Source organism: Gymnoscopelus braueri, assembly GCF_963280865.1.
Source record: "Gymnoscopelus braueri genome assembly, chromosome: 4".
NCBI lineage: Eukaryota > Metazoa > Chordata > Actinopteri > Myctophiformes > Myctophidae > Gymnoscopelus > Gymnoscopelus braueri.
In genome coordinates, this window is record NC_137605.1 from 39,068,194 (window position 1) to 39,088,705 (window position 20,512).

The 20,512-nt window shown below is 39.6% G+C and overlaps 1 protein-coding gene across 3 annotated transcripts in view; it reads left to right on the forward strand.

The window, feature by feature from the left end:
* The window catches only part of ddc (dopa decarboxylase), an 87,767-nt gene extending 67,638 nt beyond the window's left edge, over positions 1-20,129 (forward strand). The window contains exons 5-16 of one of the 3 annotated variants that reach the window (XM_080425530.1): positions 2,894-3,007; positions 3,763-3,882; positions 7,315-7,449; positions 8,068-8,211; positions 9,607-9,673; positions 9,859-9,953; positions 11,547-11,614; positions 13,691-13,767; positions 15,863-15,882; positions 16,035-16,133; positions 19,562-19,663; positions 19,899-20,129. In XM_080425530.1, the coding sequence (XP_080281656.1) occupies positions 2,894-3,007; positions 3,763-3,882; positions 7,315-7,449; positions 8,068-8,211; positions 9,607-9,673; positions 9,859-9,953; positions 11,547-11,614; positions 13,691-13,767; positions 15,863-15,882; positions 16,035-16,133; positions 19,562-19,663; positions 19,899-20,084 (1,227 nt within the window). In that variant the 3' untranslated portion in view covers positions 20,085-20,129. The remainder of the gene's footprint in view (positions 1-2,893; positions 3,008-3,762; positions 3,883-7,314; positions 7,450-8,067; positions 8,212-9,606; positions 9,674-9,858; positions 9,954-11,546; positions 11,615-13,690; positions 13,768-15,862; positions 15,883-16,034; positions 16,134-19,561; positions 19,664-19,898) is intronic. The other 2 variants (XM_080425531.1, XM_080425532.1) reach the window with 2 other exon arrangements.
* The last annotated feature ends 383 nt before the right edge of the window (positions 20,130-20,512 follow it).

Below are 20,512 nucleotides of genomic sequence, written 5' to 3' on the forward strand. Positions count from 1 at the left end.
GAACATTATCAAATTGAAGCTGATAAATGATCTTTTGTGTGTTTGTGTGTGTAAATTCTGAAATGTAGGACTACACAAATATTAAATGTAATGCTACAAAAAGAACAGTCCTGTTGATAAAGACAATCACATAGCACAATTACATGGGAATTATTACACTTTAGGAACCTATCCCATTGATCTTAAGTTCCTTAAGTTACTCAAAACCTAAATAATTTCATGTGGAAAGTTATCTCAACATTCAGTAGTCCTTTTCATTTGCCTCTACTAGCTACAGTAACTAAAATCAAATGCTTTAGTTTGAAAGGACGTGTACTATAAGTGAATGAACTAAGAAGACAAGGCTCTGCTGGATTCAAAAGCAATAAGACACATTTGACTAATGATCAGCAGGATAGGTTTAGAAAAAATCTGGAACTTCCCTCTAATAAAAAGCAGGAGTAGCTTTTCTTTTACACTTCTAACACGCCATTATTTTTTCCATCTCATTGTGGGTTGTTGAAAAATAAAGATTTTCCCTTTCTCAACACCTCTGTTCCATCACTAGAGTAGGAATATAGAGGGGTCGCTTTGGATGAATGTAATTGATGACTCACTGGGAAAACCATGAAAAGCATAAATGCAGGGACTACAGAAACAGGTAGCCTCTGGCCGTTACACACGCACGCACGCACGCACGCACGCACGCACGCACGCACGCACGCGCGCGCGCGCGCGCACGCACACACACACACACACACACACACACACACACACACACACACACACACACACACACACACACACACACACACACAGGCAGATGTAATAGGATTTGACTGTGTTCTGACTGTGTTCTGTCACACAGAATGAAAGGCAGGTTTGTGAAGCCTTTGCACTAAATGTAAGTAATGTTTCCTCAGGGAATACAATGGTGTGGGGCAACATGTTTCTATCCCTTTATTTACCCAGCCAAAGACCATAGAGAATTGATTGATTGAATTGATTGAATTTTTTTTTTGACAGAAATGCAAAACAGCACGAGTACAGTCAAACACGTGGGCTAAAAGGATAACACCAAAAAAGTCCTTGCGGTATTGTTTGTATTCAACTATGTATTCAATCCATCAATAAATAAAAAATAACACCAAAATTATATATCATCACAAATATAAAACATAATGTACAGAGTAGAAAAGGGGGGGGGGGGGATGGGGGTAAAGAAAGGGGAGGGGGGTCGCCTGTCTAAGGGAGAAGTGATAATTACCTCCACCTTTGGTATCCTGAAAGCTGAATTTTCAAGGCTGTTTTAAAGGAAGCGAGTGAACCACATTTTTTAAGGGATGGGGTAAGGGCATTCCACACTTGGGTGGCAGTGCTGTAGAAGGAGAATTTACCCATGATTGCGACTGTGGGTGTCACACATTTTTTTGAGGTATTTAGTCAGTTATGCAGGTATTGAGGGCATTGAGGGCAAAGTCGCATTGACTATTTTGAAAGCCAATCCCATTTTTTATTGTTTAACCCTGTCTTCTACCCTGAGCCATCCTATAGGGCAGGCTAGCAAAATGTGTGGGGAAAACGGTGGGTCATGGCATGGGCCCCAGGCCCAGAAGTACTCGAATCAGTTTGTTTTGGGAGGTTTGAAGCTTAGTCTTTAGTGACATTGAGATGTTGGAGTACCAGGAGGTGCAAGCATAGTCAAAGTGGCATAGAATGAGAACTCTGGCAAGAGTCCTGAGAGCACTTTTGTTGACAAAAGAGGACATTCTGAAATTGTTCTCTTCCCTCAAGGTAGGATGTCATCCAGTTTAATGATGTGCAATCAAAACCAATCGCCTTCAGCTTATTCAGTAGAATTGAAAGTTTTACACTGTCGAAAGCCTTTTGGAGGTCCAGCATGACCATGTCGCAGAATTTGCCTGAGTCTACCTCGCGTTTGATGTAGTTGGTCAAATACAGTAGGCAATTCAAACAGTTTATGCTCACGAGGTAGCTGTTGATTTGTTCGTGAATTAATTTCTCCAAAACCTTTAAGATGGAACAATAGATGGAAACGGGGCGGTAATTGCCAGATTCTAAATTGCTTCCTTTTCCTTTGCTTCCCTGCAGAGGGATTACTTTTGCCAAGAGAAGAGAACACATGCACTATTAAACCAATGTCACTTACAGTAATACAGACATCACAGAGTTTAACAGACTATTCCCTTGTTGGCCACTTTTCCCTTGTTGGCCACTTTTCACTTTAGCAGTTCATTTTACTCTTTCATGTGTCACAGGGATTTCAACTGTTGTTGGAGGTGCTGAAAGAGCCATTCTCTTTCACTTACCACACCAACCATGCCCCTGTTGCTCCAGGCAATTGAACAGGTGGTGACCATCCACTTCTTTCTTGTCCATAGATGGATCTGAACAACTTAATTAAGAAATGGGATGAAAGGCGGGTAAAAATAAATAAATAACTAGAAACAACATTTCGTAGAAATTTTAAGTGTGCCTGCAGCTCGCTAAGTCTGTGCAACCTTGTGTTCGAGAGGTAGGGTCAAATAAATGAATGTATTGTTTTAACCACTTACCCAAGATTGTGCAAAGTTGAGACCTAGCTCATTCGATTCAGCATCCTCCAAATAGCACTTGGCACTTGAAACACAAGTTTCAAGTGCTTGTTTCAACCACTTCCGGTGGTCTGAGGCAAAAACGGATGTCGTACGATGGATTCGCAAACCCCCACTCTGGCGAAGTTTCAGAGCGTTTTGGGCACTTTTTTTAAAACATGGGTTCATGTGGGGGACAAAAGGGGGCGTGGTTACGTTGTTTAAAAGAGAAATAATAGCACACTTGTTCCGGCCGCTTTGATGTATATATAACTGCTGCCCCAACCAGGGAATTTGAATTGTCTTTGTTGTTTTTCTAGATCACCCACTGGCACAGCCCATACTTCTATGCCTACTTTCCAGCAGCCTCCTCTTACCCTGCCATGTTGGCTGACATGCTTTGTGGAGCCATTGGCTGCATTGGATTTTCCTGGGTAACAAACATTACTTTCATTGTTTTACTTCTCTTTATTTCTGTATTCTAAGTTAAGATTCAGGTGAAAATATCTAAAAGGTTCTTAGTCAAATAAATGTGAAAGGACGCACCACCGTCCACCGCAGAGCGCAGATCTCTGCCAGGCCAGACGGCCTACACTACGTAAATCTAGCCCAAATATGAGAGTTCCACATTGCTCCAGACTGACGTGATATTGATGACAGTCAAACGTTCTGACCCCTTCAGAATGACACCATAAAAAGCTGTTTGACGTTCATTGTCACATGACTCCCGAGATTTCCTAGAGCCCAACGATACAAGTTTTTCGCCACACTTTAAAAAAAAAGCGTTGTCAAAGTTGTCAAAACACATCATGAGGAATGGTTATAGTGAAAAATATACCAGGGAAAGATTAAATCCCAAATTACTTTTGTTTAAATGAAAATGTTACACAGGATGACATTAAAAAAAGATGGAGATTCTAAAGAAAAGAAGGCTTACTGTTTTTATTTTTTATCTGTCTTGTTTACCTATTTATTTAATTTGTAAAACTTTTGTTTTCATTACTCTTGTCTTGTTACACTTCATTTAACAAATTGAACGACAGCATGCCTCCTATTCTGAAGAGATTTGGAGTAGACTGTAAAAAAAACTGTCAACGTACAGTTGTAACTCAGGTCCGGTTCTCTAAGACTAAAGGAAGTGGTTAATCTGGGAGGTCATTCAATTCATGTTATTGGTTCATATGTTTAGGCTGCAAGTCCGGCCTGTACAGAGCTGGAGACTGTGATGTTGGACTGGCTTGGAAAAATGCTCCAACTACCTGAGGCTTTCATTGCTGGTACCAAAGGACAAGGTGGAGGTGTCATTCAGGTCAGTGTCTCTGTGTAAGGTACTGTAGCACTTGAGGGCATCAAAGTAATCCTAAACTAGGGTTAGATCCGGTATCTGCATTAATATTACACAGAAAAGTGGTTTAATGCCGCTGTCAAAGCCTTCCCAGACTGCTGCAAAGGCTACCTTTCAAAACACAGAAGTGTTTATGCGGAAACATAATTGACTGACGCCAAACCTATATTCAGCAGCAATTTGTCTTTTATTGACTTATTGTCCTTTCTCTCCCTGGTTCATAGTGCTAGATGACATGGCAGGAAATTGCTTTTTAATATGTCATCCATTGACAGACATAGAGGATAGCTGGGATCGTTTCGTGGTGCGAAAAGCAAATTGTTAGTTTAGCCTTCCATTGACACAAACAGAATAGCAGCTGAGAATGTTATACGTGTGTGTGTGTGTGTGTGTGTGTGTGTGTGTGTGTGTGTGTGTGTGTGTGTGTGTGTGTGTGTGTGTGTGTGTGTGTGTGTGTGTGTGTGTGTGTGTGTGTGTGTGTGTGTGTGTGTGAGTGAGTGGCAAAGCATGAGAGCGCACACTGATGACAGATCATGTCATGCACCTCTATTGTCGCCACCTGAGTTGTGTTTGTGTGTCTCCTGTCTCTGTGTTGATGTGTGTGTGTGTGTGTGTGTGTGTGTGTGTGTGTGTGTGTGTGTGTGTGTGTGTGTGTGTGTGTGTGTGTGTGTGTGTGCGTGCGTGCGTGCGTGCGTGCGTGCGTGTGTGTGTGTGTGTGTGTGTGTGTGTGTGTGTGTGTGTGTGTGTGTGTGTGTGTGATCTACAGCTTTTGTCTTGCTCCTGCTCTTTTTAAGTGCATCTCACTATGGCAACAAATGGGCCCCCTCTTAACACAGAATAATGGATAAAATGAGGGTTGTGACAGTGCTTTGCCAGCCTGTCATTATAGAGCATCTACCTACAGTACACTACACTGAAGTAGTTATCGACTGTTGAAGTATCAAACTAATTGATTTCATCGATTTGATAAAATACTCGATTAATAATCGTTCCCTATTTTGAGCATTATCGTGTCATTAAAGGCATTTTTTTCTTTATTTTTAATGTGAAAATAGCCATCTGTGAGCTTGCAGATCTGACATTTTCTCTACTTTTGCATGACACCATTGTGTGACAAAATACGAAATAACGCTTTAAGTGGTAAATTGATTCGTTGATATATAAAACATAACAAAAATATACATTAAATAAATAATAATTTACAATAATACATTTCTGACCCCTATAACAGACATTAGACATTCAATGACTAAAGTGATAAGTAATATGGCAAATCATGTTAAAGAATCAATGGAAACAATTTTAAATGTGTGTAATAATTTTGTGAATTAGCTGCAAAAAATACTGCACGTCAGCTGGTATATCATATATAAGATAAACATAGATATTTAACAATTCAATGCCAGGTTTAATATAAGGCATACTGATCCCTTGACTCAACAATGTCATTAATGCAGTTCTGATTGGCAAACATTCAGATTGTCCACTTCTTTACTGCATGCAAATCCAGTAGTAAATTACTGAAGCACTTCTATTTTCCCAGAAAAATCGAATTTTATCCCATCTGCTAGGAGTTTAACCATTGCCCCTTTTCTTGTGCAAACATTTGGTGGAAATAGAACATTTTCATGCTCACAATGCCTCGCGTTGCGATGTGTTGTAAGATTACAGATCGGCTCATTTTGCCAAAAGGATTTGGTGTAGAGGGAAATACTAGTAGACCTAGTATAGAGCCCTGGTGGACCCCAGTCAATTAAGTATATACAGTAGGGCTTAAGTGTAGAAAGTTCCAACCATTCTTCTGGCAACCAATAATAAAATATATACAGTAGTATGTGCTACAGTACTGTGGTAATAAACAATATGTCATAACATCTCCACAAATGTTTGATAAATAATTGTCTCTGAGCCCATTAAAAAAAAATCATCACTACAAAGAAGACAGAGGCAGGTTGGAGGCCTTTGATTTAGTGTACTGTCTAATATAGTATGTCGATCACCTTGCATGGCTGACTTGCTTTGTTAGGAAAGTGGACAGGAAGTATACTTGGGTTGACCGTAAAGCCAGAGGTCTTTGATTGTTTACATAGTCTAAATCACTGTTTCCCAAACAGTGGGACTAATTTTATATATATATATATATATATATATATAGTAGGACTAATTTTTATGGGTCGCGAGTGATTTATTCATCATTATTATTATTAGAATTATTTCTAAAGATTTTTTTTAAATCCCCCAAAATGTATTTTTCAGTTTTAAGTATCTACAAGCTCACGCGACGTGTTGTGAGCTTGTAGATCGTCTATTTTCACTAGATTGGGTCCAGGGGAGACATCAAATTTCTCTTTTGGGTCTCGAACTAAAAAGTTTGGGATCCACTGGTCTAAATGATTTGGTCCAGAGCCACTGAGCCACCACCCTTCAATCTACATGTTTTGATGTATGACTTGATTGACCCATAAAGGCTAATGACATCCAACAGCTCAGAAGTCATGCTTGCTGTGATAAAAGCAATTAGTCTAGCGACTGTCTGGTGAAAAATTCAAGCTTATTGATTGAATCTTCTAAGAAATTGATTGACTTGCTTTGTTTTTAATGCCCCCTGAAGCCTTGACGTCATGCTCAGTTTGTGCTGTCATGTGATGTTAGCTTGGTTGTACGATGACTCATCATAGTACCCAAACATAATGAGTTTGTCCTCTGATGATGTGCTATCAGTGAATAGACAGGCTTTCTGTTAGGATCAAAGGCAATTTGCAAGAGAATAACAGGCTGATATTTTAATGGAAAATGAGGTTACTCTGGGCTCTCTTTCACAGTCTCTGATTTGTGTATATCTTCTTGTGTCCATGCATAATAATCGTTGATTTTGTGTATACGTGTGTGTGTGTGTGTGTGTGTGTGGGGGGGGGGGATCTCTGTTTGAGTTCACCAGATTGGCTCATTGATTATACAAAAATATGCACGCTATGTATTGTAAACAGACGTGTTTAAAAACAAACAGTATACTTTACAGTAGATAAGATAGATTCTTTATGTGGTATCATCATAAACTAATGGACTAATGGAAGGACATTTTAAAAACTAACTATGATACTGTGAGGAACAATGAACAACAGTTTGTACCATGACCTGAGCTGTGTGGTCAAGGAAAAAGGAAACAAGGAATAACTAACAAAGTATTTGACTAATTTCTTTATAGTTTTTGCTGTACTTTATACTGTACATTCAAACGATTTAGCAAAAAACATTTCACTCTTGTTTCTCTCCTGGGACCAAGGGAAGAGCAAAACGTATGATGTGACCTTGATTACCATGAAAACATGGCATGTGATAATTCTATGACATTCATTTTGTCATTCATAATCATAATCAAACTCATTTTACCCGCAGGGGACGGCCAGTGAAGCGACCCTGGTGGCCCTGCTAGCTGCTCGCTGTAAAGCAGTGCGACGGGTCCAGGCCTCTGAACCGCAACGCACAGAGGCTCACATCATCTCCAAATTGGTTGCCTATACCTCTGACCAAGTAAGAGCTAAAGCACACAGCAAAGAAACACCTCTACTTTAATGCAAATTGTCATTCACCTGACCCCACTTTAGATTAGATAACAAGCATTCACTGTTGATGGTGGAACAACAGTGCAGCTGCATTCTTTCAAGAATGTAAACAGGTGGTTACTAGTGAAAGAGCAATCTGGTAATACAGAGTGACAGTGGGCCAGCCTGACATTAGCTACTGTAGACCTTATCAGGTTTAATACAAGACTACCATCGTTTGGGAGTTGCCTCAGGGAAAGGCAGACCTTTACAAGGACAGCAGTCAGTTGATTTTCTCCTCCTAGTTGAAGAACAATGCACTTTCTTCCTTTCTCCTATTTGACAAAGATTTGCTTTTGAATTGCATCATCTTGGTTGTGCTTTTATCTCTGCCTTCAAATAACATGTATAATTTGCCAATAATCTGTACCTGCTTTGAACAAATCTATATACAGCATAATATCTACTGTTTACATTTTAGTTTAATTGATTCATTTGTCCCATAGTTGTTACTCTGGCTGTTGTGTATGTCCAAAAATCTCAAAGTATAATGTTTATGAAAACATGCAATAAAACTGCTAATTCTTTATCTGCTCTAACTCTCCAGTCTCATTCATCAGTTGAGCGCGCTGGTCTGATAGGTGGTGTTATCATGAAGAAAATCCCAACAGATGACGCCTACGCTGTCAAAGGAGAGACGTTAAAAAGGATGGTGGAGGAGGACAAGGCAGCAGGACTCATCCCGTTTTATGTAGGAAAACACAAATATTTACACTTAGCCTACAGAACTATATGCATGCACACATACAGTATATGTAAATGGACACATACAGGGCACACACACACACACACACACACACACACACACACACACACACACACACACACACACACACACACACACACACACACACACACACACACACACACACACACACACACAGCATCACGTTTCTCCACTACATGTCCACACAATGTCTTATTCACCATCATCTAAAGCGCTGTAATTTAAAATGCAGCATTTTAGTCCTAAGAACTCCATCAGATATGTTACAGTCACATCATTTAGATTGTCACCTGTACCCTGTATTTACATGACATTATTGAATTGTATTATCGAGTAGATAGCTCACTGGACATACCTGATATAAAATAACTTTGGTTGAACGTACGTACAGTACGTATATAGTATACCACATACTGTACATCAGTGGTTCCCAAACCTTTTAGCTCAAGAACCAAAAGAGACATTTTATGTCTCCCTGGGAGCCAAACTAGCAGAAATAGCCGATCTGCTATTTTCACTACTTCTTAAAAGTTTTTTATTTAATTTTTGGGAAATTCTTTTTTTATTTATTTTTTATATTTATACAATTGTTATTATTATTTTCGAATTTTCTCAAATTTAGGAAGAATTGTATCCAAAATGGGTGCCGAGTGCCGACCCACTGTTTTGGAAACACTGACATACATCACCTGTCTCTGTTCAACACAATGACACCCCTGCCCTCAGGTGGCTGGTGAAGCTGAGCATATACATTAGCCTGAGGACTTTGTGAAAGGCTGCTATTTGTAGCAGCTTGCTCCTGCCAAACCTAATGAGAGTGTATCTGGTTAGAGACAATAGTCCCTGTCACACCTGGACCCACAGATCACTATCAGTGAGCGATCCCTGCAATAACGAGCACTATTATAGTCAAGGAGGCTTACGGTGGTCAGGATACATATATCTGGATCATCTCGGTTTATCTGAATGGTTACCTGTGGCTGTGTGCTAATGAGAAAGGAATATGAAAAGGAAAGGAATATGAGTTATGTGTATAAGGCTATGCATTTGTCAGACTAGATCATTGGGGAGGCGGGGGGGGGGGGGACGTTTTATATTGACTGGGACATTTTATTTTCATTTTCACATGCAGGCCAACGAGCAAAATCCTATTTAATTATTTCTGTTGCACATCCGATGTTCTTGTAATTGTTTAGATTTCATGAGGGTTTTCACTATCTAGACTAGATAACATAGACTAGAAAAGATAACATATTTGAAAGAAAGAGTAAAAATCATTTGTTAGGCAAAAGACCACTTTCTTCTTTTTTGCGTGTGGGTGGCAACGGGTTTCCTGATTTCTATGTTTGTATCTTTCAGTTCTGTGCAACTCTCGGCACAACTCCATCATGTGCTTTTGATCACATCACTGAACTTGGGCCCATATGTGAGTATAATTTACAGAAAGCTATTGACAGAATGACAACCTGTGAAAAATGTGTAATAAATACAATATGAAATATTCTACCGATGTCTGCTTCTGTGCTCCAGGAAAATGTCAGGAGGTAGATGGAGAACAGGTCCTCTTACAGTACTATTGCTCTTTAACTGGGTTGTCCATATCTATTCCAGGTAATTCTGAGAAGATCTGGATGCATATTGATGCGGCATACGCTGGGAGTGCATTCATCTGTCCTGAATTCAGACCTTTACTGAATGGTATTGAGGTGAGGATATGCAGAAATCATACATAATATTAGTGATCCACTCAAATGTTCAAGATGTATGGACTTCTTGGAAATTTTCTTTAATATAATAAAACATTATGTAGTGAGTGTTTACATAAAAATAGGTGGTTCTGAATGACTACTGCCTTTTTCTGTTCAAGACAAAAATACAATGCATTATATCCAGCTGTTTCATTTTAATAAGGCGTATTATTAATGTGAAGTGTGCAAGAGTGAGTAAAAGGCCAAAGAGTCAGAGGGACTATCAACGTGGCTTTTGATGTTGCTGTGGTGGTTTTGTCTCCTCATAGCTGAACACTGAGCAGGGAAACAGAGATAAGGACACAGTCATTTCCTGAGGCAGCATCAGAGACCTTTAGATAAAACGTGCTGCTTTTCCTCGGCAAAGAAATATCACTGTTTATTAGACACACAAGTTCTCTCTCTCTCTCTCTCTCTCTCTCTCTCTCTCTCTCTCTCTCTCTCTCTCTCTCTCTCTCTCTCTCTCTCTCTCTCTCTCTCTTATATATAATACACATTATACACAACATTACATCAATCATGTAAAAAACTATGCAGTTGATCTATAAACTCAAATGTCTCCAAACAGTAAACATAGAACAACTTTTCTGGAATGGGGGGTGCCCAGCTCTTCTCTAGTGCTGGAGGCCTGGTTGCTAGGATATGGATGATGGGAAGGCAGACAACAGGCCTCCTTTGAATCAGTCAGCATGGCAACTGTCTGCCAGGAATCTGTCTTGTATTGTCTCCCATTGCTGCCGCCTTTTTATTGCGTTTGCGAATCTGTCTTGTATTGTCTCCCATTGCTGCTGCCTTTTTATTGCGTTTGCACAAGCAGATGGAGAAAAGGATATTAGAAAAATGATAGTAACAAACAGATTAGAAAATAGATTTGTCTCTCTTTGATGAGCCATTCCTGGAAACGGTTATTTTGATTATTCCCTGTGTATTAATGGGCAGACTATTTTACATTTCAAATGAATTGTCCCTGATTAATATAATAGCATAATTGGGCCACAGATTGTTCATACCCACCGTTATACAGTAGCACTATTAAACACAACCAACTGTAACATAATAGCTGAACCTCTGCATAGGTGGATTTGGCTCTTTATTGTTGTTACTGTAATTATTGGATGTTGTGTGCACATTAATTGTTGGCTCTTGTGTAATCTTGGGTGTTGTGTGTTAATATCGTTAGTGTGTAGTTGTCTAACAATTGTCTGAGGCACAAAATTAATTTCTGAAAGGACAATATAATGAATCAATGAATAAACAATAAAGTGTCGTAAAAAAATAAATAAACAATGTTACACTGTAAAACCATGATTTACAAATTAGGTGCTCATCTAATCTTGAAGATTAGATTGTAACCTTCACAATGCTGAATTGAATTTTCTGGGTCACCCTATTGTAAAACACACTATAGAGTTTAACAAAAGACTGTTATGTGGAATCATTTAGGTATCAGTTTATTTTCTTGTGTTCTCTTCTTATTGTCATTAAATAACTTTCTAGGAATGGAACAAAAGAGCTTTATAACTGATTGGTTGCTTTGTTTTGTTTTTGAAGTTTGCAGACTCCTTCAACTTCAACCCCCATAAATGGCTTTTAGTCAACTTTGACTGCTCAGCTATGTGGTAAGTTGACAACCTATCACACAGTAAGCTTGAAAATGTCCGGTTCTCTTTCGAAATAAACTCTTGTGGGCCCACACAGTTTACCTCATGGAGGTCTTATTATGTACATGGCTGCTATCCTGTGTCTGGAAGCCAGGGACGTACACAGACATTTTAGGGGGCAGGGGCTCAAGAAATCACTCACCCCACTGACAACGCATGTCCAATCTGAGGTTGTCACCTCGCCTGCCATTCAAAATAAGTCAACATGAGATAGACAGCATGCAGTGACTTAAATATGTGCTGTATCGGATCGGTATTGTTCGTTATCGGATGTGTATTAATGCTGCCCGATCGGAATCGGATCGCAAGTGAAAAATCTTGATTGCAGCACCTCTAGTTATAATGCCATAGCATGGGAGGACGACCGGTGTGCAGAGTATGGGATGTCTCCCCATTGGCTTAAAGGACAGCCAATGATGAAAAAGTCAAAAAGGTCTCGCATAGATGTCGCATAGGTGTTGACTAGTTCTGTCTGTTCGTAGACGAGCCCGCTCTTCGAGCAAGCTGGTAAAAATGACCAAACCTGCCTACTGATGATGTCACTGGTAGGCGGGTTTCTGAACTGTCCACCAACCTCCTCTGAGACACAGTCGGAGTAGACAAAAATGCTACCATAGTATAATGAACCTGAGGGATGAACAATTATATGAAGATAGGTTGAAAATGGGTGAAGTGGTCCTTTAAATAAGGTATATTTTATCGTTGAGACAGACGGTACAACTTACTACAAAGCTTCACAACCATCAGGAATTATAATATATATCTGCCAATAGACAGACAGTCAAACAATACTATAACTGGCAATATAAACATGCATGCTTACATAATGCATGGAGTCTCTTTAAATATCTAAATTAATTAATTAAAATACATATTCATCCTACTATTTAAAAAAATATGTATTGATGACTTATATTCACCTTCAAGCTAATAATGTATAAAGCTGCTATCTCCTGCCAACACTAACATGTCTATCAGATTATACTATATACAGTGTTTCCTTATCGTGTTTGAATGCATACAGTACTATCATGCTTATTCAGAAACCTTTGAGCTATAATGACCAGTATGTATTGTATACATTGTTGACGTATGATGATGATGAAGTTAAAATAATCACACTAACATAATACTAGAAACTGTAACACTGTACTGTAGTCATAACAAACTGACTTCCATCTAACTACTGTACACCTGAGTCATTCATACAGTACAAATAGAACTGCGCCTCCCATCTGCCCCTTCTATCAACAGCACACAAACAGACGTATACACTAACTTCCTATCCCAGATAAATTGCTAAGACAGGATCAGGTCACTTGACACACTGGAAATGACTAATATAGCCTACTATAGTGGCAATATTGATAAAGTAATTTTGTTGTGGCATGAGTGTTGTTTCTCATTCTAATGGTACAGTGACATTCCTTGTAGAGCTTAGTTGAGTGGAGGGTTCTGTGTTGGCTCATTGCATAGCATAAATGCAAATCCTAAAACAAAAGTGGATTACGGATAGTGAACCTCTTGACCCTCTCATGATGATGATTTCCTTATTTCATGGTTAGTGAATGGATGTTGATGTGACAATATGTGCTTAGGGTTCCTAGAACTGCTCCAAATATCATCTGTTTTTATGTCTGGAGACTCCCGTCCAGGACAGGCTTCAGATGCAGATGTCTCCTGCAGGAGACTTGGCTCAGATCTGAACTCATTTGATTTGGCGTTAGAGACCCGTTGCGAACGCATGCCCTTGCTGCCTTGCTGACGAGTAGGGTTCGAACCCACGACCTTCCTCATGAAAGGCGTATGCTCTACGATATTAGGGCGTTTCCTAGCTGTTTGTAATATGATTTTGAGCGCTATGATGTTTTCAGTTATGACATTTAATTTTTCATTTGTTCTACCGGTCAAAAAGTGTGGAAAACAAGAAAAGCGAAGTAAGATGTAAGCAGCACTAAAACGGCACAAGATAATTTCAATGGTATTGTACCTCTCTTATATTCTGTGAGTGAGACATTGCTCTTGTTTCCACAGGGTGAAGAGGAGAGCTGACATCATTGGGGCCTTCAAGATGGACCCCCTCTACCTCACACATGAAAACCAAGAGTCAGGTAGAGTTATCATTTTAAACTTTAACTTTAAGCTAAGCTGGAAGGTAAAATTGTCTGAACAATAGATCAAATGGGTCCAGATGGAGGAGGGATGCCTTATAATTTGGTGTTGCTCATTGGTTTGCAGAGCGATAACATACTGTATATCGCAAGTTCGCAACTAAATATTAAACAACTATGGCTTTAGTGCTCATATTTTTAAGAAACGGCTGCAACTCTCTCTGTGTGTACTGTACTTGTGAGCATAGGTACAGTATAGCCTAACTACAACTAAGTAGGCTACACACATGAAGTTGAGCGTGGGGATCGAGAGAGAGAGAGAGAGAGAGAGAGAGAGAGAGAGAGAATTAATCTTTGGATCTGTACATCAGCTTAGTCAACCTACAATCCTGCCACCTGAAGTTAAGCTTACTGATGAGCCAGATTCTGAGCTAAATAAGTATTAAAACTACAATCCGTTGGTCTCCCACTCCCGATGGAGAGAGATAATTGCAACGATGTCTGAACTGTGCAAATTAAATTAATATAGTGACAGCAATAAATCATCTTGTATTGACATCAAGCATCGCTTTGTGCATGTGTACATGTATGTTTCTTTTAGTGCATGTGTTCCCTTAGATCGCAGATGTGCTGAGAGTCACCATAATTAGTCTGACAGACAGACAAAAGCACTTTGTTGGCATGTCACATTGGCCCTCGTTCAGACAATCTGAGCAGTCCAGCCTAATTAGATGTTATTAGCAACTAATAGCATGGGGCTCAAAAATAAAGAAACAGGCTATAACCACAAAGACCTACTGAAGCATGGCAGTGATTTCTAAGTGGGTGGGAATAATTATACAGGTGATCACTGCAACATAGACTGAGTGGAAGCAATATAATAGGCTGAATATACCGTGAAGCTTAAAGCTTTATGTTGGTTGTATCCCTCATCCAATGGAGAGAGTAATTGCAATAAATCTAGTGTCTTCTGGTGCGGTGTTTGCTTCAAATAACTTTATTGACATTGTCAATCAGTAGGTGTCCTCCCTGACACCAGGGTCTAAGTTGCTCAGTGGAAGAATAGGGAGACTGATAGCTAGGACAATCTTGAGTCTGAAATACTCAGTTAAAGTTACCTTGACACAGAACCAAATAATGAGAAGAGAATACAGAGTTTCAATGAATTGGTTTATTCAGAGAATGCATTCTGAGCAACAGTTCACATACAGTCAGTAAGTCACTCCCTCAAGGGAGAGGGAGAGATAGCTTGGTACATAGAGAAAAGAGCCCTGTGTTCTGACCTTATCTGTTTGTACCAGGCACCTGGGCAGCTCAAGTTGATAAACACAGTTTCAGTTTAAGGTCATACTGACAGTTAAGGTTACACAATGGAAAACTCAAATAAGATAATGAACCATATGAACTGTGTCTTTAATGACAAGACAATTCACTCCACACATACAAATGATAAAATTACAAAATTCATTTCTATCTATCTAACAGAGACCACCTTCAACGACTGCGGATGTGCTAGTTGTATCGTATTAACATACTCTACCAGTAGTCATTCATAAAAATAAGTCCCGGATTGTAGCTTTAACTAAATGAATGCACTGTGTACTGTACATGAAATTAATATGGTGGATGGGGATGGTATGATATGATGGATGATTGTATATTCTCTACAATGCACCATAATCTGCATACAAGCCTATACTGTTAATCAAAACATTATTTAGCTACTGTATGCTACAGCCAAATGGTGTATGAGACTGTGAAGTGTCAAAGGAATTAATTAAAATAAACATGCATTGAAGGTCACATTATGTATTTGAGCAGGCAAGTAATATATAAAGCAAGCAAAGACTAGAATAAAACACACATCAATCATTATGGTTGAGCAAACAACATTTCACGTTTCAACTGCTAATGTCACGGCAATTCACATGACGCCTGCAAGACATTTAAAACTCTGTTGGAAAACGTCTGATATAATCAGAACAATGGAAGGGGTATCAAAATACTGTTTGTGTCTGATAATTGTTGACTGATCTATGATGGATTTTCTTTAACTTTTGGATGTGTGACTAAATCCTTGTCTCTCTCTTCACAGGTCTGGTCACAGATTATAGGGTAAGAGGAATGATCATTTATTTAGTTTGTATGGTTTCTCCAATACATTAAAGTGAGAGGATATGTTGGGACTGATTTTTCCTCTCCTCTCCTCTCCTCTCCTCTCCTCTCCTCTCCTCTCCTCTCCTCTCCTCTCCTCTCCTCTCATACAGCATTGGCAGATTCCATTGGGCAGAAGGTTTCGTTCATTAAAGCTGTGGTTTGTCTTCCGCATGTATGGACTCACAGGCCTGCAGGATCACATCCGCAAGGTGGGCTACCAATTCAGTTACTTACTGTCTATCTCCACCAATACATATTGTAATATACGTTTCTCCAAAGGTATCTGTAATTCCATTGCTGTGTTGTAAGCGATTGCAACAGACGGTGTGTGTCCTCCAGTCTAGTCCACCACTTAATGATTTAACATGAAAGCTTGGTTACTTGTGAGAAAATGTGTGTGCTTCCGTTTTACTGCCCTTTTTCTTCTCTCTCTTCCAATCTTCCTCCTGTCAAACAGATATATGTCTGTTCTGAATTGCCTCTCTATAGTAAATGCCACTCTTTCTTCTGAACCCTGCCCTTTGCCATATCCCCAAACCCCACCGTTCACGCACATCCTCTGTCAATCATATGTGACTAGATTGTACTGACACATCCGCAAGGTGGGCTACCAATTCAGTTACTTACCTTCAGGATGATTTGTTTATTTTTGGAACACAGTTCTTATATGACCTAATGATCATATAAAGATCTAAGATTCCCCTATGGGGATTTCAACACAAAAGATAACGCCGCGACCCAGGGGGATAGCGCCCTCTAGCGGCAGTGACGTCAGACTTCGGTGCTCTATGTGTCTTCCATTTCTTCACCCTTCAATCCCTTCCCTCGTTGCCTCTTTTTACAGGGTCTCACATCTGCACATACTATACGCTCCTTCCTCCCCCTTCATGTCAATCAAAGGAGCCTGTTCTGTCTCTGCACTCTGTTTTAAATTAAATTAAGCATCAGTCTGTAGCAACATACAGTGCACCAACCCTCCAGCCATAAGCCGTGTCTACATCCATCTATCAAAAATAGATTGAAAGATCACAAAAATACACATGACATGCTTGTTTGGATGTTTAAATACTATGATGCTGGTGATTGTTAACACGATTTGACACTGTATGCTTAACCCATTAAGACCGGGAAAGCATCTGTCATTTTAGATTTTAACCACTTTAACCATTATTTTATACTTTGGCTATTTTAGAAAAATCATGAATATTTTTGCAAATCTTTGAATATATATATATATTTTTAAGCGAAGATTTGTAACTCAGATCTTTGCTTCTGCGGGATCCCTGGAACTAAATATTTTGAGCAGCCAAATGCATATAATTTTGGGGGTACTTGACATGAAAAGGTTTGAGAACCACTGTAGCAACATAAGTGTTTAAGTGTTAGGATTTAGAAGACATTTGTAGAATCGGCCTCAGGTCTTAATGGATTAAGGAAACACTATTATTTATGTGAGAACTCTCTTTCTTTTTTCTTTAAATGGGGGACGACAATGTCGACAATTATTATGTCTATTTTGATGTTTTAGTACAGTGGTTCTCAACCTTTTCTGGATCAGGGCCCACAAATATTGAAAGAATTTGCGGCCCACCCATCTGACCACTTAACGCGGCTGCCGTGTGCCAAGTGCACACTTGGGTGGGCCGTGTGCATTTTCAGCATGTTTATTTCATAAACAAACCTTGGATAAATTGAACTTAATGGGACCATAATTTTCTAAACATATATCATGATGAGTTAAAAAAGACTTTAACTAGCGATTGAAAACATTAAGTGTTTATGAAAAGGTTTACTAAGGTAATAAAATCAAGTGTAAAACCTCATTGACTTGCATTGAGATTATAATGTATTGCAACCAGTTTAGGTGAAATAGTGACATCTGCTGGACCATTAATAGGGACAGCAGGCTGAACGAGAACCCGGAAGGGAGCTTCAATTCCAGCGACCGGGGCTTGCCCCTTGGTTGAGATCCATTTGTTTTAGTACATTAAACTTGAAAGTATGTGCTGACCTTTAGGTCCAACAGTCTGGACAGCAGCCTCCCACAGACAAAGGAAGTCGTAAAATGAGGCATTTGATGACCAAGACGTCATCTTTGACACATTCTAATACCTGAATGATTAAATGATGCAGGAAGCATACTGTAAAGTGGGAAAAATTACACAATAAATGAATGTAAGTTCATTATAATAGCTCACAAAACCTTTGTGGTGATGAATACTTGGCTGGGAATGAGGAAGCAAAAGCAGTGGTCTGGGTCTCCCGGTTGTTGGCCAGTGTCTGGCTTCATTAGGAAACAATTAGCATTGGATGTGTGTAATAATGTCTAGCTCAGGGGTCTTCAACAGGGGGTCCAGGACCCCTAAGGGGTCCTCAGAGCTACTATAGGTGGTCCGCCAAATCTTTGTGTGATAGGATGTTTTCTTTTACATTGGCCACTTGAACCCCAGCATCCCTATTCTGAGGGGAACATTAGCCGAAAATAGCAGATCTACAAGCTCACAACGCCTCGGGCTGCGAGGCGTTGTGAGTTTGTTGGTCGGCTATTTTCGGCAAAGAGGTTTGGTGTAGGGGGGAAAAGGAGCAAATCAAGTACTAAGTAGCCTATTGAAGGTTTAAGTGGTTAAATGTCTGAAATGAACAAAAAAAACATTAATTTACACAACACTGATGATAGTCAATGAAGCTGTGAAATACAATATGGAGTTGGGGGGTCCCTGCTTCTTCTCTCTCTTAGCTAGGGGGTCCTTGGCCCTGAAAACGTTGAAGACCCCTGGTCTAACTATATTCAAGCAATTACATAAGTGTTGACTCTTACACACTCTCTCTCTCTCTCTCTCTCTCTCTCTCTCTCTCTCTCTCTCTCTCTCTCTTCTCTCTCTCTCTCTCTCTCACAAACCTTGAATTACGACGTTCCTCCTTAATAGCTGTACAGTAATTACAAGCAGTGATGTTGTATGGTCATAATCTCAGCATGCAGCCTATGTGTCACTGAGATCTGGGATAATAATTGGGATAATAATTGGATGAATTCTACCGTGGGGAACTTTGATCTCATGATGTCATTTAAACAATATTCAACTCATATCTTTTCTGTGAACAACTATTCTCTTTTTTTTACTATGATCATTTCATGGTTATTAGACACACATTCCATACTTTTCAGAAGTCCTGTCTAATTTGTAGAATGAGTCACACCATATCAGAGCACAATGTTGCCATCTAGTGAATATAAAAGGAAAATACAACCTTCGCCTCTGTTAATACTAATATATATACTTATATCGTTTTACATCATTAGATCAACTCTCACTGAAATGATACAAAATACTTTATTACTTCCATTCAACCAACTACTATCCTCATTATGCTGGATAATAATATTGCCCATATACTGGTTGCTTAAGGCAGTAGGTTCTGTTATGTTACTTGTATCATACAATAGGCTACAGTATGATAACATTATTTGTATAGCCTACCTTTCTGTCTTTTAAGCATTACATGTTCCATTGCATTGTTTGCACTGTGTGTAACTACTGTATTTGACCAGTATAAATCATGCCTAATTTATGGTCTATAAACAAACAACAAAGGATAAATCAGGCTTGAGGCTTAACTTATTCTGCTCTGCTTACAGCAAGTAGGCCTGGCCAAGGAGGTTGAGAGCTTAGTGAGAGCAGACAAGAGGTTTGAGGTTTGTGCGGAGGTCGTCATGGGACTTGTCTGTTTCAGGCTGAAGGTAAGACCACCTAACACATTGTTATAACTTATAGAGGCCTTTTCACTTTTAGAAATAAGACCGTTTTCTTTTTTACCCAAGTGAGTTTTTAATTATATTGTATATTGGCATTTTCTTCTGCCCTGGAAAAGTTCAATTTCCCAAATCTATATATACAGTATGTGTAGACAATATCCTTTCAACATCCTTTTAACTTATTCTACCTCCTGCCCCATCCTGCCGTCACTCCTCTAAGGGCTCCAATGAGCTGACAGAGGCTTTGCTGAAGAAGATCAATCATGCCAAGCGGATCCACCTGGTGCCGTGCCAGCTATCCGGCCGCTTTGTCCTGCGCTTCGCCATCTGTGCCCGCACCACAGAGTCACGCCATGTCCAAGAGGCATGGCAGCACATTGCCAAGCTGGCCTCTGACCTTCTATAGGAGCTTCTTCACTGTCACAAAAAGGCAGGGGAAGAGTTGCCTTGCTGTCCACGTGTGAAACAAGGGGGATAACTCACTGACCAATGGCCGGAGGAAAGAAGTATCTGCTCTGAGCCTTAAAATCAGGACCAAAGTTAGGATAGGGAATATTGTTTTAATGTTGCAGATAAAAGATGTCCAAAAAAAGTGAAGCATATTATTTCATTTTGACACGTATGTATCCTGTGCTTGGATACCCCAGTTGCTGCCTGCTGCCATTTTATTTTGTGTTCCTCCTACACAGTAAAATCCTGTGTAGGAAACAAGTGTGATGCATTGGACAGTATATGTTTTATGTATAGGTTTTAAGGTAGGTGTTATGTGGCTTTCAGTTGCACCCCATTGTGTTCCAACTTGCGATGCCTACAGTAAAACCTAGTGTTAATTTA